This window comes from Venturia canescens, chromosome 7 (assembly GCF_019457755.1).
Source record: "Venturia canescens isolate UGA chromosome 7, ASM1945775v1, whole genome shotgun sequence".
NCBI classification, from domain to species: domain Eukaryota; kingdom Metazoa; phylum Arthropoda; class Insecta; order Hymenoptera; family Ichneumonidae; genus Venturia; species Venturia canescens.
In genome coordinates, this window is record NC_057427.1 from 9,186,636 (window position 1) to 9,210,753 (window position 24,118).

The 24,118-nt window shown below is 39.8% G+C and overlaps 3 protein-coding genes across 4 annotated transcripts in view; 1 reads left to right on the forward strand and 2 right to left on the reverse strand.

Annotated features, from left to right (window-relative positions):
• Positions 1-358: 358 nt before the first annotated feature.
• Positions 359-2,271, reverse strand: LOC122414038 (DET1- and DDB1-associated protein 1). The gene is made up of 4 exons (XM_043424824.1): positions 2,048-2,271; positions 1,570-1,708; positions 1,422-1,483; positions 359-1,108 (listed from the first exon to the last, which is right to left on the reverse strand). The coding sequence occupies exons 1-4, from the start codon at positions 2,048-2,050 to the stop codon at positions 1,001-1,003; spliced, it is 312 nt and encodes a 103-aa protein (XP_043280759.1). The 5' UTR covers positions 2,051-2,271; the 3' UTR covers positions 359-1,000.
• LOC122414036 (pancreatic lipase-related protein 2) lies at positions 2,264-23,450 on the forward strand. 2 transcript variants are annotated; one of them, XM_043424822.1, is made up of 6 exons: positions 2,264-2,946; positions 17,944-18,043; positions 18,179-18,327; positions 21,003-21,238; positions 21,516-21,759; positions 21,993-23,449. In XM_043424822.1, the coding sequence occupies exons 1-6, from the start codon at positions 2,928-2,930 to the stop codon at positions 22,244-22,246; spliced, it is 1,002 nt and encodes a 333-aa protein (XP_043280757.1). In that variant the 5' UTR covers positions 2,264-2,927; the 3' UTR covers positions 22,247-23,449. The 2 variants fall into 2 exon arrangements, with proteins under 2 accessions (XP_043280757.1, XP_043280755.1); XM_043424820.1 differs by lacking the exon at positions 2,264-2,946 and adding an exon at positions 17,118-17,245 and having other exon boundaries at positions 21,993-23,450.
• The window catches only part of LOC122414034 (putative uncharacterized protein DDB_G0271982), a 33,341-nt gene continuing 12,196 nt past the window's right edge, over positions 2,974-24,118 (reverse strand). The window contains exons 3-10 of the mRNA XM_043424817.1: positions 13,346-13,408; positions 13,082-13,264; positions 12,713-12,881; positions 12,385-12,527; positions 12,130-12,260; positions 5,614-11,961; positions 3,518-3,704; positions 2,974-3,280 (exon numbers count right to left, since the gene is read on the reverse strand). Coding sequence (XP_043280752.1) covers positions 11,499-11,961; positions 12,130-12,260; positions 12,385-12,527; positions 12,713-12,881; positions 13,082-13,264; positions 13,346-13,408 — 1,152 coding nt within the window. The 3' untranslated portion in view covers positions 2,974-3,280; positions 3,518-3,704; positions 5,614-11,498. The remainder of the gene's footprint in view (positions 3,281-3,517; positions 3,705-5,613; positions 11,962-12,129; positions 12,261-12,384; positions 12,528-12,712; positions 12,882-13,081; positions 13,265-13,345; positions 13,409-24,118) is intronic.

Consider the following 24,118-nt stretch of genomic DNA (forward strand, 5'->3'; position numbering starts at 1 on the left):
ATGCACCATTGGTGATGCTCAAAAATAGTCATACGATTTAAGAACGATCAACGACACAATTTACAACTATATACTTGTGCTAAATCATTGATAATACAAGTATAAGATTCGTAATTAATTGCACATTGATTTATTAGAATCTTTATGCATACAAATAAATCGGTCGAGTTCGTATTGTTTTGGCGCCGTTTAACGTTTGGAAAAAAATTCGTTATCGACATCAAAGTACTTAAAGGTCAGATGGCATTCGACAATGTGTTTGGTTCCTATAAGGTTATAACGAAATTACGTTTTAAATGTTGCGTAACTCCGTACAATGTGTTCAATCAGTTTTTGTGCAAAATAGAAGACAATAGCGTTGGAAAATAGTACAATATATTTTAAGTAATTACAATCCTATCAGGAATAAACGAAATAACGAACAGGATCGACGTATTCATTGAATTGTTAAACATCTCGTAGCATCCGTTGTAGCAGATTATCTTCCTTTGTTTTCTCTGAAATCATTGAATTCGTAAGAATAATTCGAACGAAATGCCAGTCCTGACCATGATTTCCGAAGTAAATTTAAGTTCACTGTTTACATCGTTTGTACAATATTGAAGAAATTAAAAAAAAGAAATTATGTCAACAGCGATGTAAGAAGCGCCTGGATGTACGTGAATGTATATAGAGAAAAAAAAGAAAAAATAAAATGACAAATATGGTCTTTCGTGGCGAAATTTTTAATGAATCAGTCGTACTCCAAAAATGGGTTTTTCTCTCCTTTACTCCCAGCGTTAATGGAATAAAATATTCTATAATACGATGTCACGAGGAAAATGAGGTAAAAACAACAAATGATAAGCCAATTGTCTTGTCGCTTCCATTAACGATTTCACTTGTCCAGGAAACAACTTCGAGCAAGGCCAATTTATGAGTCCGATCAGTTACTCAAAGGTATTTCTGTCTCAGATGTCTCTCGCTTTCTCATTCCTTTATATTTTCTGACAAAATCCATTTAGAGAGCATTGTTCAACTCCAAACGTGGCCTTTTACTACGTGTCCCCGTCGTCTCATCTTGTGATTCTCCGCTAACAGTGAGTAGTTCACGTTTCTTTTCTGGATTCTAAAAACAATGTTTGTATGTTTACGAAATAAATTTTTACTTCGTTTGTAGTCCAAAAAAACATCAACTATACTTTGATTCTATTCTCGCATCTTAATGCATATATTTTTTCATATTTTTGAATTCGAGAAAAAAAAATCTGTACGAATGTTGAAAACTTATGAAAAGTGATATCTCGTATTATAAATATATGAAGGAATATGCTGAGGCGCAACAACCACTCCAAATTTAGAAAAATTGGTAAAAAAAAAGAATTTATATTTTTTATTCTAACTGGGATAAGTACAAAACTAGAATGAAATATTTTTTTTACCTTTTTATCCCATTGTTGATGTAGGTACCTCAAAAGTATCGTCGTCTTTTCTGTGACTATAACTATAATATAAAGTTTGAAAGAAATGCATTGGTATATGATAAAATAAGATAATCTGAAATAATTTTAAAATATTGCGTGTCTTTACTTTGTTCAGACGGATAATCTTTTGTTGGTAAGTAAACGGAAGGCCTCTTGACACATGTGCGGTTACCATTGTCTGTGTGGAAATTAGCAAAGTTGTTTTCATCGTGCGAAGGCAAACCCTTCAGGAATTCTGCGACTGACTGTGAAACATTGTGCAACAATTGTCAAATAAAATCTGAATTTTTCAATATGCAACGAATGAGAAAATAAATGATCGATGAATCAATTGAGAAATCAATGTCACAGTTGTTTGAACGGAAAATTGAGCAACGTAGCAAAAAATAGTTAGTAAGATGCCTCGAGGACGTAGCTTAACGTTGAGTAAATGAAAACGTGAATAAGATGAAACGTTTTTTCGGTTGTATCGTTGACATGTCAAAGAAATTGGGGTTTTGTGTGATCATAACCTCTAAATGTGTGAGCACCGAAATCGTGGATTTCGCAATATTAAATCAATCGTTTTGTTACAAAATACGAACCATTATTAAGAAGTATTTATTGCGATGTCAAAGATCAATTCTATTACTATTTCACAAACACGAACTCTTGGAACACAAAGAATTATTTCAGTGTTTCAGAACTGTCGTTTCGACCTGTGTATAAACTACGAAATGTAGTGCTTATCTCCTTTCCCAGTTCCGATTGGGAGGGAGGGGAAAGTCAGCAATTGTTCTCTCCTTTTTTTACTCCCGGTAAAATAACTGTTGCGTCTTTTTCCTTCTCCGCGTAGAACACACGTGAAGTTGTCAGTGAAAAAAATGGAGGAAGAATAAGTGCGATAGAGAAAAGCTGTTGCTGTTACGTCTGAGCTCTTTGGCTGTAGTTATTGCAGTAACACATGACAAAATACACTGATCCAAGAAGCATTGATCACAGAAAACCAATGCATGATCGACGGACTCGTTAGCTTGGACGTTTTTTTGAACCGTTTTACACTGTCAAATTCTCACTGTACATTTCAAGGATCAATTCGTTCAATTAAATTCACAACACTCAATTTTAGGGTTATATCACCATTGAATCAAGCTTTTATTGTTTTCATCTCAACCCCACGATACGACGAAAATCGTTTTTTTTTCGTATTATACTTGAACTCGTAAAAGATATTCTAATTCATAGAAATCTACAATAATGTTTTATCGTATAGGTTATGATTTTTTTTAACGAAAAAAAGTGTGTCAACGGTTTCAGTGAGTGTGCGATCATGAGAAACGAAAATTCATCTATTTTTGAAGTTCACTCATCAGTGTGGCAATTCGAAAACCCCCGTGATGTCTAACCAACGAAGATGTGTGTAACGAATATCGAATCAAAATCAAAATATACTGTCTAAGAAATAATGAACGTACACAAAAATTAATGAAAACACTGCAGGAAGGTAAATGCATTATAGAAAACAGAAAAATAAATGTTAAAGAAATTTTTATTGAAGCGAATGTGAAAATACGAAATCGTCACAAAGTAGCAATACAATTCGAATTATTCCAAAGCCATTATCGTTTCTCGACAGCGAACAAAGCGTTGTAGTGTTGTTGTTGCTGGGGGCTGTCTCCGTTCTTGTCACCGTCATCTTGTCAGCATCTGTGTGTAGTGATAATTTCCGGTGTCTTTTGCCGTTGCGTCGTTATATATATTCGGTCATTTGGTCGTGCAATATACGACTCGTCAGAATATTTGGATCTTTTTATTCTACTTTTGACCGCCAGTGAATCCTTAAAAAAAATAGAGAATTAGTTAGAAAATTGGATTCTGGAGAAGTGGAAGACATCGAACTCGAACAATTTTAATCGAGCAGTTCCAGCCCACCGACGAGTGCATTGACGTTTTATCAAACTTATAATTACTGAATTTTCTTTCTCAGTATTCGTACCGCGCCAATTTTTTTTTTTCTTAAGCAAATATCAATTTTTTTCATTTCTTTCTCGAAATACGAAAACAAAATTTTTTACCGGCGCCAACGCCAGCGTGGCCACTTGCACCACCGCTCATTCCAGCACCGAATCCCCCGATCGAACCGCCGAATCCTCCGCCGATTTCACCGCCGACCCCAGCACCGGCACCGCCTCCGGGGGGACCTCCTGGACCTCCCGGTGGGCCGCCTCCCGGTGAGCCACCTCCGGGCGGGCCTTGGGCGACCTGCACCAAAAATTCTCATTTTTAAACCAAATTAAAATACTTTTTTCAACAACTCGCTACATTTTCGACTCGTGATAACCCATTCCATAGGATTCGACCTGATTCATGCTGCACTCGCTTCTTCTTTTAATATTCGTGAGTACCATTCGGCTCGAGCAAAAGCTTTAGAAGAGTAAAAATTCAAAATTTTTTCGTTAGATTCGCCAATTATTCACTTGTCAACGAAAAATCGCATTTTGGTTTCTTCCGTGGTTGGTGTTCGATGTTTCATAACCGAACAAGATAAAAATCAACCAAAATCCGATTTTTCGTTGACAAACGAATAATTGGCGAATCTAACAAAAAAATCTTAAAAACTTTCGGTACAGGCGATACAATGTTGCCATGCTAAACCACGCTAAAAACATAAAAAATTTCACGAAGTTCAGAATTTTATAAAATTCGGTCAACATATTCTTTAGTGCCAAATTTGACAGTACAAATTTTTCTAGATTTTTCTTCTCTACACAGTCATTTCGCACTTGATGTTGAAGAATAACATTATCACCAAATTTCATCAATTTCTAATTATTTAGACTTTTGTACCGAAACTCCTTAAGGAGGGTGGCTACGTTCGTCAAATTGATAAGAAATTGATCAAATTTGGTCATAATGTTCTTCAACATCAAGTGCGAAGACACAATTTTTTTCAAAATTTTCTTCTGCTTAGTTATCGAGTAATTACGCATTAAGGAGTTTCGGTACAGGCGATACAATGTTGCCATGCTAAACCATGCTAAAAACATAAAAAATTTCAAAAAGTTTAGAATTTTATAAAATTTGGTGAACATATTCTTTAGTGCCAAATTTGACAATACAAATTTTTTAAGGTTTTTCTTCTACACAGTTATCGAGTAATTGATCACTAAAGTTTACGTGTATAAGCATAGCGTTTCCATATATATAGGTATACATTCCGGGCATAAGAAATCTGCTTTAATGCGTAATTACTCGATAACTAAGTAGAAGAAAATTTGTGTCTTCGCACTTGATGTTGAAGAACATTATCACCAAATTTGATCAATTTCTTAATATTTTGACTTTTGTACCGAAACTCCTTAAAGCAGATTTCTTATGCTCGGAATGTATACCTATATATATGGAAACGCTATGCTTATACGCGTCAACTTTATTGATCAATTACTCGATAAAATTTTATTAAATTCTTATCATTTTGAAATTTTTAATGTATTTTACATGGTTTAGCATGGCAACATTGTATCGTCCCTAGCCACCCTCCTTAAGGAGTTTCAGTAGTTAAGGAGGGTGGATCGCGACGATACAATGTTGCCATGCTAAACCACGTTAAAAATATAAAGAATTTCAAAATGATAAGAATTTAATAAAATTTGGTAAATGTATTCTTTAAAAATATATGAGACAATATGAACTTTTTTAGATTTTTTTACCACAGAGCTCTCGAGTAATTCAACACTAAAGTTCACGTGTATAAGCATAGAGTTTACATATATATACAGTTATACATCTCGTGCACAAGAACTTGGATTTAACGCTCATTCGATAATCATGTGGTAAAAAAATGTGAAAAAAATTGTATTTGTATATTTGATGCCAAATAATGTTATCAGCAAATTTATCAAATTCTGATTATTTTGATTTCGTGTTCCACCCTCCTTAAGAGTTAAATTTGAACTCTTCCAAAGCTCGAGCCGAATCGAACTTATACGAATGTTAAAAGACACTGAAGCCAGTGTAGCATTTTAAAATGTCTTATAAAACTGGGAAACCAATTTTTCCATCGAAAAAACGATATTTAAAAAAAAAAATAATGAATTTTCGAAAATCCAAGTCAGCTTCGGTCTGCGGTAACGACTGCGTTTTTACGGTTGTTTAAACAATCGATATTTACCGCCAGGGCGAGGAGCGCAGCGCAAACACTCAAAAGCAGGAAACTCTTCATGGTTACTGTCGTGAAGCATGTGAGCGTCGTTCTCTTTTATACGATTCGAGCAACGATTGTATTGCGTTCCATGCAGCGATACAATTGAGAATTTTTAGTGTTCACGTATAATTGCTGTTTTTGTTGTATTTCGTCTAATGGAGATTAGCGACACGCCGGAAGCGATCGAAGAAGGGAGAAGACATAATTGGGACTGGCGCGTTTTACATCTTCGCCAAGGTTACGTTTTGCACTTGGCGAACTTGTTCCGCCAAGACATGTGGACTCATCTAATTAGTGAACGTTTACTTTCAAATAATTCGTTTTTCCACTTCATTGAGCACATTATGTTGCTCTCGCACTTTAGTTCCCATACGCAAATGCGACGTGGCACGTGGAGTTCGAAGATTTTTCTTTTATCTTCGCAAATATCATTAATTATGAGCTCGCTATTCCTCGATTCCCGGAGCAATCCAATTACCTGCTACGTTACGGAGATTCACTTCCGGCAATCATCTTTTCATGCTTGCCAACACGCTTTTTCCCCTCTGTCACTATTACTTCACAGGCCTCATTATTTTCTCGTTACATATTTCGCACTGTTTTTTTCCATCTGTAATCGCGCTTATTCATAGCTCGATTTCAAACGATTTCAAAGGTTTCGAAGTGCTGTGGACGGTTCTCGAGCGTGCTGAAATTCTTCGCTCTCCTCTGCCGAAAAGTTTATGGCTGGGATCAAATCTTCGTCTTCGGAGCCTCATCACCGAGGGTTTCTGCCACTAGATTTGGTGAGCAGGATCCTGCGGGGGAGGAATTCACCTTTGTTGGGCTGTTCCGATTATTTCTGTGATTTCGTGTCTGGTAGGTTTTTTTGAAAGCGAGCTTTCTCTGGGACTCGAACCTGCTCAAAAGTGTGAAAAAGCTTCGTCTGTTTTCGGTGCATTTTCGGGTATGTTTCGATCATTTTTATTACGAATTTCTGGCCAAACTTCAAATTAATGTAGCGGAAGTGAAAAATGCTATTGAGGATACTGGATTCGCTAACGCACGAGCAAAACTTTTCGCCGACACTTTGTATTTATTATATAAAATAATACCTAAAAAATAAAACGAAATAATGATTCGTCGTTTTTTCAGGAACAACGCGAAATTCCAGGGTTTGAGATTATCCCCAGTTTTTCAGTCACCGCCAGAATAATCGTTGAGTAGCGACTGCAAACTTTCTTCCTCTCGAATGCAACGAACGTAAATTTGCAGGGAATCGTTCTGAAGTAAAAATCTCTGAAAGGTTCAAAAAAGCGTAGCAGCAATAAAGAAAGTCACGAGACTTCGAAGATGAATGGTCCGATCAGAATAGCTCGAGATTCGGCGAGGTCCCTCGAGTCAAAAGTCGTCGTGGTCCTCGTGGCAAGCTTGGAATTCGAATACGTGCGAGGAAGGAATACGTGCGAAGAAGAGCCCCGAGGAGTTGAACATGAATTCATAACATTTTATTTGATTTTTTTTCATCATACGAATTATAAATCCCATTTACAGGAGAGGATTAAACATTTGTTTGTTTGCTTCAACTTGCGAGTTAATTATTTTTCATTATTATCGTTGATTTTTTTGAAAATTCTATTATCTTTTGGATCATTCAATAAGACCTACGAAAAATAGAGACTCGTCGAGGGTCTACCGGGTTTAAGCATATACGCGTGTCTTCGTACACGTGCAATCGTCGACCGCATCATTCGGAATGTTGATTCTGCCTTTTCTTCTGGATTTTTGGTTACACAGCTTCATTAATCTCTGCTCGCCCCTTTTAAATATTCTCTAACAAGCGTTCGCGCGCATATATGTAAATAAAAAAATGAAACGGTTCACTCAACGTTCGATACAAACTGCTTTTATTATCAATTTCTACCAACTTACTTGTTCGTTATAGATTATCGCATAATTATTCACCACTTAATTATTTCTTCGCGTATCGTTTCATATTCATGTCAGTTTATTGTTATTTGTTATTATTATTTTTTAAAATTCTTTTATTCATAATATAATAATTATTATTGCCCAACGTTGATTTATTATTCATTCTCTTTTCTCGTGTGTACAGTATAGTCGTACAGTATGATTTTGTTTGCTTGTTTTTATTATGCGGTTAAGTAGTGCACCAGTAAAATGGCTGCGTAATTCACCGTTTTTTGTTTCCTCATTTAAAACGTACTTGTATATAATTTTTTGTTAGTTATTCAGTGGAGATGTCCTGCTCGAGCGTTACTGGGGAAAATAGCTTCTTGTCGTTGTCGTTTTATTTCGATCTTCTCGATCGGAGAATCGAGCGATCGGCTCCGGAGGCTACTTTTGTTACTTCTTGTTTATTATTAACTTTGAGTCATTCGATTTAAATTGACGTGTCCAATGTGGCAGAGAATTCCTCCGTTCGAATGCTCAAACCCTTTCGACACTCGCTCGGTCCAGTGCTCCCAAAATCCAGCACGAATTTCCCCGTTTATATTTCACCTCTTTTGAATGCTTTCAGCGATACAATGAACAATGATTTTGTACCTTTTGGGTTACAACTGAAGGAAAATCGCGTTGAAACTTTTAACGAAGGAATCTTTCTGCAAATGTTCTTATCCAAGTGCCTCCAAAACTCTCAGCAGATTATTGGAAAGCCACTAATTTTTATGCTTTTGCTGAATTCTTTTGTTTTTTTTTTTTTTTTTTTTTTTTTTTAATTCCACCAATTTAGCTCGTCAGGCTGAAAAAAATGTTTGAAAAATCATTCAATTTCTTTAATATTCTTTACGATAATGCATTTCTTTGGCTGAAACAATTGTGAGCGAAATTCGATGACTCAAAAATTCGGAATTGGTGGCTGAGACAAATATTCCTCACTCGTTCGTGCAACCGTTGATAAATTTTGAAATCCCGGTGTTCCTTGGTTCCAGCGTGTGGCACCAGGTGGACTTTCAATTCGCACATGAATTTGATGATCAAAGAAAAAGAATAAAGACCAATGAACACTGTCACACAGTTTATTCGTCACCCAGATATTTATCATTCTTTTTTCACAATTGACTGTCGAGTTTGTCACATTTAAGGTCGCACTGGAAAAATGAAGGCGAGAGAAAAATGGCCGATTTAAATAACTTTGTCGAGAATGTAGATGAATATTTGAAATGAAAGAAAAAATGCTTGCGAGATTAATCTGCAGCTTACGATAGCAAAACTGATCGGAAAAGTCGCTCAAACTTTCGTTCTTTTTTTGACTAAACACAGGACGAAAATTATTGGATTTTTTATCTTCTCGTACAAAAAGCAAAAATGAGAAGACACTGAGGATAACGACGATTTCACGGGATAACATTTTCCCTAATTTCTATCACTTATACATCTTAATTCACATCTTTAAAAAAGTCTCGAAGACTCGATGATCGTTGATCCTTAAATATGAAATGTAATCGATGCTGTGTAAATGATTGCTCCAATTTTAAATCCATGTCGTTTTTTTTTTTTTTTTTTTTTTTCAAACAGCCTTCAAACCTTTTTCCCTATCATGAGAAAGATATACAATGATAATGTTGAAATACTTGACTATATAATTGACTCACTAGGATTTCTAAGCTCGTACTACAACAAATCGATGGATTTTTGATATGTGCGTCATTTTTATAACTCCAAACGTCTTTTTTCATTTTCTTTTTCGATTCTCTTTCTTTTATCTTCCCTCGTTTCGTCGTTATTCTCAATGCGATCGTCTAGAAATAATGAACTCGATATTGATTGGGCATAATTAATGAGAGAATTACGAGTCAATGAACGTCATCTTAATCGGCCCTAGAAATAACGTTTCAAATGATTTTTTGTGCGACAAGCTTGGCATTGGAAGAAAAGAAGAAACAGCGATGCGCGACGATTCACGACGAGGATAATCGTCTTCGAAATGCTCTGAAGATCTCATTTTTTCAGATAATTCGAAATCCTTTTAAAAATATTGTTTTGCTCGAGTTGATTATTCATTTGGATATTCGGTATGCCACCATTTTCCTCTTTTCTTTCACAAAATACATCGACCATTTTGCTCTGCTTTTTCCAAATGTCTCTCGCTCATTTCTGACCAGCCCTGCGGCAACATCCGCTATTTTGATATCGACGAAATTCGAAGATCGATTATTTTCATTTGGCATTTCTTTTATTTTACTTCACGTGGGCGTGTGTTTTGTAAAAAAAATGCTTTTGATTATCATCAGTGGAGAGGCCGATGCTCCACTATTTTTCGTTATCTTTGGTTACGATGCTCTCTCAATCCTCTCTCTCTCTCTCTCTCTCTCTCTCTCTGTCTCCCTCTGTTTATTAACTTTTTCGATTTTTGACAACTGTCAAAAATAAGATTGCGCGAAGGGACATATCGTCACGATTATGTATAAATGAGGTTAACGCTAAATCGCCCTTTCGAAAAGTTTGTCTATTGTTCAAATTCGAAAAGAATATTAATGAAGAATCGAATGATTATTATCGCTAGAAAAACTATTAGTTTGAGCCAGTCTCGATGTTCGAGTATCGAGTTATTCGAAGTATTTGAATGATGCTCAAGGTCATATATTCACACATTTCTCCTTCAATCAATGCTAATCTAATCTATAAACAAAAAATTTCCTTCAAGCGTATGTAACTACGATAAAAAATTAATGAATAATAAATTGCAGTATTGTATTTCCTGCTATTCAGCAACATGGACTAAATAAAAGATGAAGTTTCGTTTGACTTCAGGTCCGATTGGCGTAAAAACCTCAGATACATTATTTTTTAATATATACAATTATGAATGATATTACGCAGTATTTTCTCACATACTTTGAACTACGTCGCTCAGATATAATTTTTTTTCGTATAACAAGTGATCTCCTCGATCGCGTCGTACCGTTGAGATCCGTCCTCATGAACTTTTGAACTATTAGGTTAAGATTCGCTTATTTGTTTGTTTGTTTGTTTGTTGTTGTTTTTTTTTAATTCAATTTATTATTCATTTATATTTATTTTATTTGAAACTTTAACTCGCGTTCGCACCTAATGATAGTGAGGACAGATTTTCAGCCAGGTCCGTTCTTTTGAGTGCTCAATTGACTGGAGGAACCGGATTATTTTTATTCGCCTAACAAGACAATACCGTTCGAAGATAAAACTCGAGTTTATCGATCTCACAACGCCACTGCGACAGATTTTCATTGTATTTTGTCAAATACATTCTTTTGAGATTAAAAAATGAGGAACATAAAAAAATGGCTGATTCGCCGAAAGAAACACTCTCGCAAGGGCGTTGGAATGCACATCCAGATTTTAGACTCTCTCGTCTCATTCAGCTTTTCTTCTTTTTCCTCTTCAATTCCACACTCTTTTACGCACTTTCGTCTAATTAATCTCAACTATTCGTTAAAACTAGTTTATTCATTTGAGATTATTTTCTCTTTCTCTCTAAGCTTTGTTTGTTTGTTTGTTTGTTGTTGTTTATTAATTTATTTATCGTTTTCTAGACTAAAATATTCTCGTATTCGGAGGTTAGTATAATCGATATTAACAATTAGTAGTTGTCGTTTTGGCCGCGTCTAGACTTCCAGAATTGATTTCTATCCCATTTTTTGTTGTTTCATTGTATATTCATGTATATACTACGTCGACGTTTTTTATCGCCGATGGTTTAAACCTTTGTATTCGATCTCGTCATTTCTTTCGTCACAATATTTCATTAAGCCGTTTTTAGTCTATTTTGTTTATGTTTTCTCTCGCAAATCCCGTTTGTTCCTTCGTTTTCCGTAGGATTTTCTTGGCAATTGTTTGTTTGTTAATTTGTTGTTAGTTTTAGAGGATTATTACTTGTCGTCTCGGAGGAGCGACTCCTCGGCTTCCTTCCGTCTCGCTTTGGCCTCTTTCTTCGCCCTTTTCTTTTCTTCCTTCGCAGCCTTTTTCGCCTCCTTCTGCCTCGCTTTTTCCGCCTTTTCTTCCTCCTTCTGTCTGGCCTTTTCCGCCTTTTCTCGTTCCTTTTCCTTCTCCTTTTCCTTCTTCGTCTTTTGAACCTCTTGAGCAACGGTCATTACGGTCTTTGGACAGGCCGCCGATGGCACCGAGGCCGACGTCGCCGGCGCCACCCCCGACGGCGTTGTCGACGGCGTCCTCGTCTTCGTCGAAGATCTCGTAGGCCCCGATAACGATGCCGATGTTCCTACGATCGATTTAGACGACAAAGTCGATTGCGTCGTCGTCGAACTAACGTTGCTACTCGTCACTCGATGACTCGGCGAAGTTTCCAACTGAGTCAAGATTTTCTGTGCGCATCTGTTCGGAACAAAAAACAAGCAGAATATTTATCTCCCTTCGGAATACCGCTTCTGAGGAAAATTTCATTCAAATTAATCGTCATTTAAAACGATTTACGAACTCATCCACGAACATCTCTCGAAATTGGAACGAAGTTTCATTGAATTTGGCATTTCTTTAACTCACCGTAGTCTCGTGGAAGCTTTTCCCACTCGATAATCCCTCTGAAATTCTTTGATAGGCGGTAATCTTCGTTCCCGATTGTCCCTTATCAGGTCGTCGTCTTCAGCGACCTGTTGTATCGGGTCTTGATACTCCTGCGTGCAACGAAACACGAATTTCGGTCAGTGGCGTTTCTCTTTAGAAAAAGCTAGTCTGTGCAGGCTACCGGACGTCCGTAGAATCACGTTTTTCCGAATAAAAAACTGCGGAGGGGCTCACCTGTATTCGCATTTTCATCGATTGCGTTTGCGATCGTCTTAACGTTGGGCCCGTCGGTTGACGCAGCCTCGGAGGTTTGGCTAGGCCGGAACTTCCGGAACTACTCGTCGACGATGAGGTCGCCGATGATACGGAAGACACGCCTTCGAAGAAATCGTCATTGTAAGTATACTTCACGACTATCAGGCACAGCCTCAAAGTCAGTGAAAATTAGTTTCCCATGAAAATCATCAGTGAATTGATTCGACATTCGTTAGAATCCTCGAGCAGAAAAACAATCGAGAATAAAGTCAGTTTTGCCAAGTTTGTCGTCGGAATTTTATCTCACCGGAAATGGAGGACGATCCACTGGCCATTGAATAGAGGGACGCCGACGCTGGCACATTTCCGGTTCCCCATGTGCCACCGGGGCCGGTCACCCCAACGGGAACTCCAGTTCCCATATTGTATTCCGAAGCACTTTGCGGCAGTACCCACGATTTTCCGGACATAGAGTACTGTTGAAAGACCAACATTTTTCAGGGTTCAAGCAAAAACGTGCAAAATCGTTTCCGAGAAAATTCGTTGAACTCAGTTTCTTTGAAAGCGAACCAAGAACATTTGTAATTTTATGAAAAACTCGAGAGAGCAAAGCTCAAAGCGTCCGGGAGATCATTTGAGCAAGCAAATATTGGTAAGAAAAAATTCGAGTTCTTACGTCTCGTGGAATGAGGGTCTGCTTCAGTCGTAAAATTTTCGCTCTGCATATGACGCATCTGAGTGGTAAAAGTCTCTGTGAAACGGCCATTTGTATAGTTTTGACGAAGCACCTTCTGCAGACGACCCTGTGTCCGCAAGGTGCAGTTTGCATAGTGGCTCTCGCATTGACGCAAATAACGCACTGTAACGACAGAAGGGTGAGAATGAAATGCTCTGTGTCGAAAGGATTTTTTTGGCAGTTCGAGCTTGGGGCTGTGGTTACCTCGTCTTCCTGGGAAGAGGCAAGTTCCGGTTCATTTTCTTCGAGTTTCGTCAACAATTTGTCCTGAAACGACGAAGAAAAAAAGGAAGAATTTACGATTAATTAGAAGATTTTACGAAATTGATTGATTCAGCGTTTTCTTTCATCGCGTGCCAATAGCATCCTGCTGACGATTACAAAGCGTCTCGTTGGGTATTGCAACGCGTCCAAAAGCACACGCCCCCTCATTCCTGGTCTCCCTTTCCACGTGTCTTTGTATAAATATATTATTTCCCCTCCTCGCAACAAGTAATCGATATATAAACTCGTACATAAATGTACAAGCAATAAATGTGCTCTGTGCATACGAGCAAGTATACGTATGCACGTGTATATACATAAACCACGTAGATGTGCCTATTTCCGATGTGGCACGCGCTTACCACAAGCCTATTCATCAATGGAAACATCGGCCCCTTTCTCTTCCACCTACTACGAGCGTTAATGGAGAGATGAGCACGCAACGTTGGTGCTTTGTGCTTATTTGCCTTCATCGCGACACCCTATAAGCAAATAATATTGCGAAAGTTGCACGATCTCGAGGTGGTGCTGGCCGGGGGAGGGGGATGCAGGAACGTGCCAGACACAAGAGCTCAATTTGCGTCAGTCAACGCGGCTGTGCCGAACGTTATTCATTATTGCAGCACATCGAAAGTCCATTCACAAAATAGCCAGGGAAATTGCGATCCGATATGTGCAGGAGATGGTGAACAAAAAACGAAATGAAGTGAAATGAAGGAAAAAAAAACATTTTTAATTCACCATTTTGTTATTTCCCGAAAGTGCGGGTTGAACAACTACGAACTGCAAATTCGGCGGGGAACAAAATTGGAGAATAACATAATTTCGTTGGACTTGAGCGTCCTCGACTCCGAGTACGTCACGTGCAATCGCTCGAGTTCGAGCTGCCGCGAAAAACTCGTACAGACGTTCGCCACCAGGCGTCGCTTTGCCAACGGGACGCCGAGTCCGCTGTTTTTTGTTCGTGCTCATGGCGTTGTCCCGCGGTTCAGGAAAGCCTGCATGTAGGTCATTAGGCACACGAGCGATCAGCAGCCTTTGGCAAACGTTAAGAAAATCGACACGAGAGCCTTAAATGTCAGAGGACGAATCGAGGCGTTCCCGGGTGTATTAAAGGACGCTGTTTATAAACCGGGCTCTTCTCTGGTGTCTTGGAAATGTCGCGAGGAGCTTCCACGCGTTCCACGCTTCCCAGATCCGCGTATCCAACCATTTAATTTCCATTCGCGATCGTAATTCCGCGGGCGAATGCCGCTAGAAGATAAACGCCAAAAACGAGAGTGGTTTCTCGATCGCGCTGCTCCTCGTGAATATTCCACTGGCCCGTGTCGGCGTATCAATCAAATGGATCGGTTGCCGGGCAGCCTCTGTCGCGGGCGTTTCACGACCTTGCGGTTATTGCGCGCAGTGTGTTTGCTTCGGGTGGGTCGGGGGCGACGTCGACGAGAGGGAATCCGGATGTGGAATTGGAATCTCCGCACGCGATATCTGCCACCCTCTCCGACACACTTCGCTCGCCCGAACGTTCGGCTGGTCCTTGCGGACCAGCGGCGAACTCGTTGGATTGCACGCTCCAGAGAATCCGGCCGTGCCTCCTTTCCTAACGGACCACGCCGAACCGGAGAGTCGGTGCCAAACCGGTCCGACAGTATTTCATACGCTTCCGTATCTATTTCGATATCGTGTTATATTTCCGGGTTACCTATATCTGCTCTTATACGAATACAGCGTCATCCAAAAGCGCAGGAATCGCTCGCGAGGAGTGACGACTCCGGGGGAACCGGGCCGCACTCGGGATCGACCTTGATACGCGCGATTGACGCGACGACTTTGACGAGCAACAGGCGGGGAGCGCCACGCCCCTCTCTACTTCGAGTACCTCGCGGTAGAATTTCGTCTTCGCTGATGATCCTCCGGACTCGAGGCGCCAGTTTTGAAGCAATCTGTACACTGTTGTCCGCGAGCGTCACATCAGCATCAACGTATAGAACGACGATGCATATCATGTGGTAACGCTCCAGTCCGTATTATTGTGCATGTGTGCGGTCCAACGCCGAGCTTCCCTCCGCTGCGTGTGTGCGTTCGTACACGTTCTTGGAGTTGCCGCGATCCACGTTGTGCCATCCCGGAATGTAGGTCAGGGTGCTTTCCAGATATTAGGCAGATGATGCGCAAAATATCCCCACCATCGAGCTTCCCTTCTGGCGCCAATGGTCAGGACTACCTCATCCTCGGTCTTCCAGGAGCCCCGTCACCCGGTCTCGACGGACGCGAATACGCTCCCCCAAAAAAGGGGCAGGGCGGTTTTCGCGGTGCACAAAAACTCTGGTACATTCTGCCAAATTTCTCCGTAGCACCGGCGCGCTTGGAAATTATAATAACTTTGACGTCATGAGACTCGGCTTGAGAGATATTTTATTGCGGGATTCTCGATTCTGAGGTTGCTTCGATTCCTTCATTTTCAGATCAATTTATCGTCATCTTTTCGCTAAATGCTTCTTGAACAAAGCCTAGTGCCACTGTTGCGTTATACGATAACTCACGATCGAGCGCATTGCGAGAGCAAATTAAACGAGAAGATTAAATACAGTTGATTGAATTCACGAGAATGAATAATTCGCTCGGGCAGCCAACCTTTCTTCAGTTTTACGGAGCATAACAGCGGTTTGAAGACCAGAGAAATCGTGCCCGAGGACCCGGAGAGGCGGGAGTTATTAACCCGGATGATTTCGTAATTATTCGTCAGACCGTAATGAATCGCGGCTTGCTGTGCTTCCGGTGGTTAACGTACCACGCTGCCAGTCCTTCGTCACAAGAACTGTGCGAGGCTCGATGCTTTGTGATTAGGTTCCTATTATTCCCCTCCCCCCCTCGCCCCGTCTTCGTTGATAACCGGCGAACCAAGTACACCCTCTTCATTCCATCGAAATCTGCTTCCCTTTCGTTTCTTTTTTTTTTTCCTGTAACAGCGATTCTCCGCTGCCGATAAAATCCATGAACTCTCGTTTCCCGCTATGAAATACGTCGCGCTCGTTCGTCGCACGAGCTACCCGGAATAAGTGAACTTGCTCCTCTTACTGCGATTGGCAATCATTGATTTTGAAAGGCACCTTTCTTGCGAGCGCTCCTTCTACTCTCGTTGCTCGCTAAGCTACGAGATGGAATTCGAAATTTAGAGGGGAGCGCCGAATTTCTGTTGGAGCACTTGAACAATTGAGCGATTTCGTATTTTCTGAAAGTACCGACACGACCTTGGACGTTGGGAAACGGCGGGGTTTTTTACGACAGAAGCCTCGAAATTCCACATTTTTTCAACACTCTTTTCCTTCTTGAGCAACGATTTTTTAAAAACTCTTTTACTATGCCGTTCGTGCGGAGGCATATTTTCGAGATACTTTATATTAGAAACCGTAACGAATTCACGTTACCGAATATAAAAAGCTGAAAGACGCTGAATACCGATAGGAAAAAGTGGAGAAGTTTCGAGCAAAAAGGTAAATAGCAAAGGTACGAGCTGCTACTGCTGCTGCTGAGACGTCATGCTTCAGGCACTGTGCAAGAACCCGCGATCCTGGGGAGAGGAGTAGAAGCCTCTTGCTGCACTACAAAGTCACCGTAGATCATCGACCATACTCAGTTTACTTTCGACCATTGATCCGGCACTCGTCGATGCCGACAATTCTTGTGGTGATTTTTTTTTCTCACAGTTTCAAATACATATTTATAGTCGTATAAATATTTTCGGTGGTCCAAGTTCTCCATTTGATTCGTCCTTTTGGACGATAATGTTGCCTGGATTTATGGCCTCGTGGCTCTGCCGACTAATCGTCATTCAAAGAGGTTCGGCAATCAAAAAAAAAAAGAAATCCAAACAGTGCATTGAGGAATTGGAGAAATTTTCCAAACATTCAAATTCACGTATTTTTCAAATATTCTTTGACGCTTTAGTGGAATACAAAATTAGCAAATAATTGTTACACTCGTGTCACTGGGATAAAATAAAAACAAGTTTCGCCTCTGTAAACAAATGTCGATCGATCGAACGATATCCCGTTATTCGTACACGAATTTACGCTCGAGTTTATCACGACGAATATATAATATTTGGTTATTTCATTCGAATGTGTCTATTCTTCGAGTGAAACGATTGCTCGTCACGCCAGATTGGATTCTGAAACGGCAAACGTCAAGTGTTTGATGCTTACGATTCACAAGTGGTTCCAACGCAACTACGCTGTCTTTCACTCTTCTCTCAGTTATTTTCCTTGGAATGCTAAAAATAATATTCATTCATAGCTAGAATGCTCTCTTCAAATTCATCAGAATAGGAAGGTGCAATTCGAAGAGGTTTCTAAGTTCCAAATAGCTCAATCGGGATGAACCACGACAAAAATTGGCCCGTCTTGATTCGATTTTATATTCAAAGTTTTTTCTCGTATTTCCAGCGTAGTTTCGTAGCTCTTGGGCACTTTGGTAATTCGTGGATTTACTCAAAAAAAATTTATTCGTGGATTAATCCAATTTTCTCTCTGTCCCAGGCGATGGCAGTGTAAATTTGTCACTTTTCCCTGCCGGAACATGTGCTTTGTGTTGTCCCATCGAGTTGGACCGCGATGTAGAATATCAACTTTATACGAGGTGAAAAGGAATGAATAAAATTAAATGACGGATAATCTATGCAATTTACCGGAAAACTTGGAACGTTAAGTGGCATAAATACCAAATGCGATTTATTATTAACCGTTGTTTTGCTCCTGTCATCCTCAAATAAAGACGCAACCCCCTGAGGCCGCAAATTCTGAAGCCCTCGAATCCCTGGAGTCTGAAAAGAAGCAACTTCGACAAGAACGTACCGACCGTGGTCTACATTCACGGCTATGGGGAAAGAGCTCCTGGACGAAGTTCGATGGCGATACGAGATGGTAAAATATGGAAATTCATTATATCAGGATACTCCTGAATGCGAGATAATTTAATCGAGACTTCCTCTTGCAGTTATTTCATTTCACCTCAAACTGTGAGAAAAGGAATTTGTTGATTCATCAAAATGTTTGTTGGACCAACGAATCGTGACGAATGAAACGAAAGTCGTTTATGCAAACAGGAATTTGGTCGATTCGAGTATTCAATGTGTTGGCTCAAACAATCGTTTCTTACTGTGACAAAAACACTGTTTAATCAGTAAATTGAATTTGCTCGCCACGATTCCTAAAGCAATCATAAAAATTTCACTGCTTCCGCGACTTTGGGGAGTCCTGCTTTAGAAAGTCAACAAATTGATTGTTTTTGGGAATGTTTTTAGGATAGACTGAAATAACTCATCATAGCGAATTTTTCGATATAGTTTCAAGGATATTTCAAGAGTACAAAAACACTTTTTTAACGTGATTTGTACATCGTTTATGCGCAAAGTCCGATTGTCGAAATTTCTCAGCTGTGTACAATGTAAAGATCGTAATTATTGTCTGCAACAAGAATTCCAATTTTTTTTTCCATTTTCATATATATTCTCCGTCCATGTGAGCCTATAAAAACCCGAAAAAATTATGTAATTCTGTGTTTGCAGCACGTTGAAGTGATATTCTTCTTCTTTAGAAGCGTTTTTTTTTCAAATTCGCTAAATTTTCTAGAGAATCGAATTTCTGGAGATTCACAAAAACGAGGATCCTCCTAAAAATATAATCATGAATTGTGCTCAACGATTTTCCATTTTCCTACAAAGTGTTCACTGAGTTTTCATACCTCAACGTTGAACCGAATCTCAAAACAAATGGCAGAGTAAGAAGCTTCGAAGCTTTAGCGTGTTTGTTGCTCCCTTGAGTTATGGAGAAAAAAGCATTTGTCAAGCTCACAGTCTCATCTATCAATCATAAAGCTCGAGCCATTTGTCTAGCGCGTCTTGAACTGCATCTACAATATATATGACACGCTTTGCAGCGTGTATCCTCGGTCGCCCGCGTTTATTCGTATCGCGCGGAGTGTATAATGTAACGGCACTTGTAGAATGCAACGAGAAAAGTTGTGAAGAAGCCCTTGGCGTCCGTTGTCAGGAACGGGATCAAGGAGTAGATAAAACACGTTTTTTGCAGAGACTGCGAAATTCTAGCGGCTTGGTAGCTTTTTAGGATAGTCCATGCATGCTTAGAATGACGAATGGGCTTGACCGCGTTGCAAAGAATAAAGAGAAACAACATACGATGAATCTCTGTAGTCCGATGCCGTGTTTACATTGAGTGGCGAAGGTTTTTTTCGCCTTTAAATCGATTGTGTTAATAGAAAGGAAAGACCGAGAAAAATGTAGGTTGATCTGGAGCTACTTTTTAGTTTGAATATTAACATGCGTGCTTATTTTCACGCTCTGTTGAGTCGAAAAATCATCATTCGAAATTTACGATTCCATCAACAGGAAAATAATCGTTTTCTGAACAAGCAAAGAAAGAACCCTTTGAATTGTTCAGAAGGTTTAGACAGAAAGTTACAACGGAGTAATTGACAATTAGGCATGGATTCTGATAACTGGATTGGAACGAAATTTAGTGGTTCAACAAATTTTTTTTTGCTGATTCGAAGAAGTTCCTGTCGCAATTAGAAATGTTTATTCGAAATTTTTGTTTGGATTAACGAGCTTCTTTTTCTAGGCGACGATACATCAACAAAATTGTGTTGGATCACGAAATTTCTATTCCCTCAACCAGTGCTCTGATGTCTGTCACTTTTTAGTCATTTTAAGGTAGATTTAAGGTAGATTATGCCCAAAGGATCATATTTTATGGGCGTTTGAATTGGGTCGATATTTACTTTCTTATTAAAGACATTATCACTATAATGTCAGAGTTATTAATTCAAAATTGTAAATAAATTTTTTCAACTTATTTTTTCGCGAATGAAATTACAAGCCATTCATTAATCGAGGATCCATCGCTGACTGAACCCCAAGTTTCATTCGTCCCTGACTAAAATACTATAGTTTTTTAAGCAAAAAATCGCTTTAGAGAACGCAGAGGGAAAACACAACGAGAAACGAATCAAGAAAAAAATATTAATAAAAAGGCAGAAGCCTGTGACAGGAATGGCCCAAGTGAAGAAAAACCAAAATGCCGAAATAAGCTAATGTGAGATAACGAGTGCTCATTTTACCAATTTTGTTTAATCTTTAACGTAATTTATCTTTATTACTAGTAAGACAATCGTCTCGTATTTTTTTCACAGATCTTCGTTATATACTTCATTGTTATTCTGTACTTTATTATAAACTTCGTAAAAAGCGTTCATTCCTTATATGGAAAGATAAATGATTTTTTACGCATAGTCTCTACAATCCTGTGTATTTTTCGTCATATTTAAAGAGCGATTTATCTCGAAAACCAATAAGATGAACCCTTTAAAATTTGATATGCGCGTGAGTCGACTATCCATTGAAACTCTGTCTAAATTTAAAGACTTTCTTAAAAAATCGCTTCGTTCATGAACTACCTTAAAAATAATTCGTATCGAGCAAGAAAAATAAAAAAACTGGAGTGATTTAATCGAAACAAAAAGCAACGCCAAGTCGTTCCAGCTGCGGTGCTCACGTCGAACGTATCGTTGTTTCTTGCAGCGTATCTGAGACGAGGTCGTTACAACATAATCCTGGTTGATTGGGGCAAATTGTCGGCATTGCCGTGGTACATAACAGCGGTGGGTAACAGTAGAAGCGTGGGACCCCATGTTGGCAAAATGGTCAGATGGCTGGAGTACCACGGAGCAGTACCCATGTCGAAGCTTCATGTCATTGGTTTTAGTCTCGGGGCGGAGGTTGCAGGATTCATGGGCAAATCTTTAGCACCTCGGAAGGTAATAATTTTCAAAACTCTACGAGAAGTGGAAGAAAATGGAACTCAATTATGTAGAGTACAATAATACTGAACGAGAAAATTCAACGATTGTGTTTCTCATTGACCAATTTTTATTTTCAATGTACCGATGTTGAAAGCCACTTTGATAAATTTATAAACATCACGCCAACTCCTGAATTATTTCCATTCAGTGATGATACATCCACGTGAATTATTATGAATCGAGTAAGCAATTGCATTTCCATACATTAATGAGACTGCTAAAAAATTGACAGGTCGCACGTATCACCGGATTGGACGCTGCTTATCCGTTGTACATGAACACGGGGTCAAAGGGCCACTTGGCAGCGAGTGATGCGACCTTCGTCGACGTGATACACACCGACGGTGGGGTTTTTGGATTTCTGCGACCTCTCGGTCACGCTGATTTCTATCCTAATGGTGGTAGGCCATTGCAGCCTGGCTGCACTCTCGACACGTTGATCTCGATGGGTGTGACGAGACTGTTGAATCAGTACAGTGAGTTTTAACGCCAGTTTATATGTGCCTGATACCATTGGATTTTGTGATCGAGTATTCTGTTTGATCTTTCAAAAGCATCGTTCAAGTCCACCTCGGACTGAAGTTGGTTGCACAAAAGTTGATCCTTCATCAGGATGCGAGCTCGGATCGGAATTCAACAATGCGAATCGTAAAATATTTACTTTCCGTTGTACGAAGCCGTGAACTATTGAACATTTTATGAATTCCAGTTGTTTGCGGACACAACAGAGCATGGCGCTTCTACGCCGAGTCCGTTACCAATCCTCACGGTTTTCCAGCGAGTCGTTGCTGGAAATGGCCACCGGATAGTCGAGCCAGCTGCACCTGGTCGCCGGTCGCTCTCATGGGGCTCTCCACCGATCCCAGATTACGGGGAATTTTTTATTTGCGCACCAACGCGAGACCACCGTTCTCACGAAACTTTTCCGACTATCCGAACACTAAATTATCCTTCGTTTATTGAGTGACGTCACCCTTCGAAAATCGTGTGCGCTTGTGTGGCAACGTGCTCCACTTTGTGTGACAGTTTTTTTATGGACAAGGCAACGATCCAAGGAACAAAATGTCTGTCGAAAGAGGTGACAGAGTCAAGCTGCGATCGAGCTCAATTTCATTTGTCTTGAAATTTCTACACTTCCAAGAACTCGAAAGCGATAAACACGAAGAAAAAATCGCTCTCGAAAGTAACACGATCATCAAAAGCATGACGAAACCACAGTTTTAACACGCCGACTGAATAAAACGATCACAGAGACGCTGAGCCTTTACTACCTGCTTCAATTCGATGTCGTCTTGCCACGGGAATGACGATAAAAGAAAAAAATCATCAAATATATCGATTATAAAGATCTGCCTCTCAACGAAATTAAATCGAGACCAGGCAGCGATCACTCATTGACTAATCATTGAATTCCCAATCGCGATTGTGTGTGTCGATTGTGCGAAAGGTCCAACGAGGCTGACATTCGAAACTCCAAAATTCCCGAGTCCAACTCGGCCAAGTTTTCGCTACCTTAACAGAAAATTCAATCTCACCTGCTCTAATTGAACGTCACGTTTCAGTTCTCAAACTTTTCGCACTGCGTTCGTGAAACCCGCTACGTGAAATGACTCGGAGAGTATACAACAGTAATTGAAAAAGATCCTTAGAGCAGTCTTCCGTTTGATTACGTGATTAAACATTCATCCGAGCCCCGAGTACACTTGTTTCGAGATTGCCAGTCAGGAATAAAGGGAAAGGGGATGAAAAAGCTGGCGAAATTGGCAAAGCAAAGCAGGAATACTTTGAAGTACAGAATTAAATGCCCCATTGAAGTATATTTCGTAAAGCACTGTACTATTCAGATTTATCCTGAAAACACAACTTTCTCCCGGACACTTAGCAGTCGGAGGTATTCTCCCATCACAGTGGGGAAAAATATTTATTCACCCTCTTTCGCTTTTCAGCAGAATTATTTCGCAGCTCACGAAGAAAATTTCATTGCGCCCTGCCCGGTCGCTGGGAATCGATCGGAATTTTTTTTCCATCGCGATTCTCTTTCGTAATATTTGACAAAATAATAATATGCTGGGACAAGAGTGAATTTATTCTCGGAATAAAAAGAATTATTCAAACTTGATCGATCAAAAGAAAGTTCGCATTCGCAGAACTCTTCTGTTTTTATTAGATGCATCCACAGGGCCAATAACCCGAGACTTCCGAGACTCTGCATCATCTGAAATATTTAATGCGACACGTCGATCGAACAATCGTCGAGTGTAGCGTTCTTTCGATAAGCTGTCGCGGGCATAACGTTCCGGTACGATTTTCCTCCGTCCACGCACACTCGTATCCACGGCTCATTTCGTGTGTTTTTTTTTTTTCAGATAACGCACTCGCGTAGATTTGAATCAGAGCTGCACTCTCGCGGACGTTTCTAACACTTGCAGTGCATTCGTCCCTTCGATTTTTTGCGAGCGAGTGGGCCTCGAACGACCCCGTCACGATATTTACTTGTCCGACGACATATTTGGGTTACAGACGGTGAAATCGATGAGGCAACACGGTGCACACGAGCCTCTGTTGGATTTGTGTTTCTGCTGGGAATTCACCGAGCCAAAGGAGCCAAGAAATCTCGATTGGTTCTAACGCAAATTTGGAGTAAAAGCGACTTTCGTCTCGATAGGAAAGAATATTGTAACATTTTTCGAAGGGATTCTAAGCCAGAGGCGACTGAGTTCCGAGAGGGAACTCAGCCAAAATCCCTTGTCCGTTAGGAGGGCGAAGTGACTGAAAGAAATCTTAATAGCGGGTGTAGAAAAGTTGATCAATTTCCCGTTCCAACTTCTCCATGAA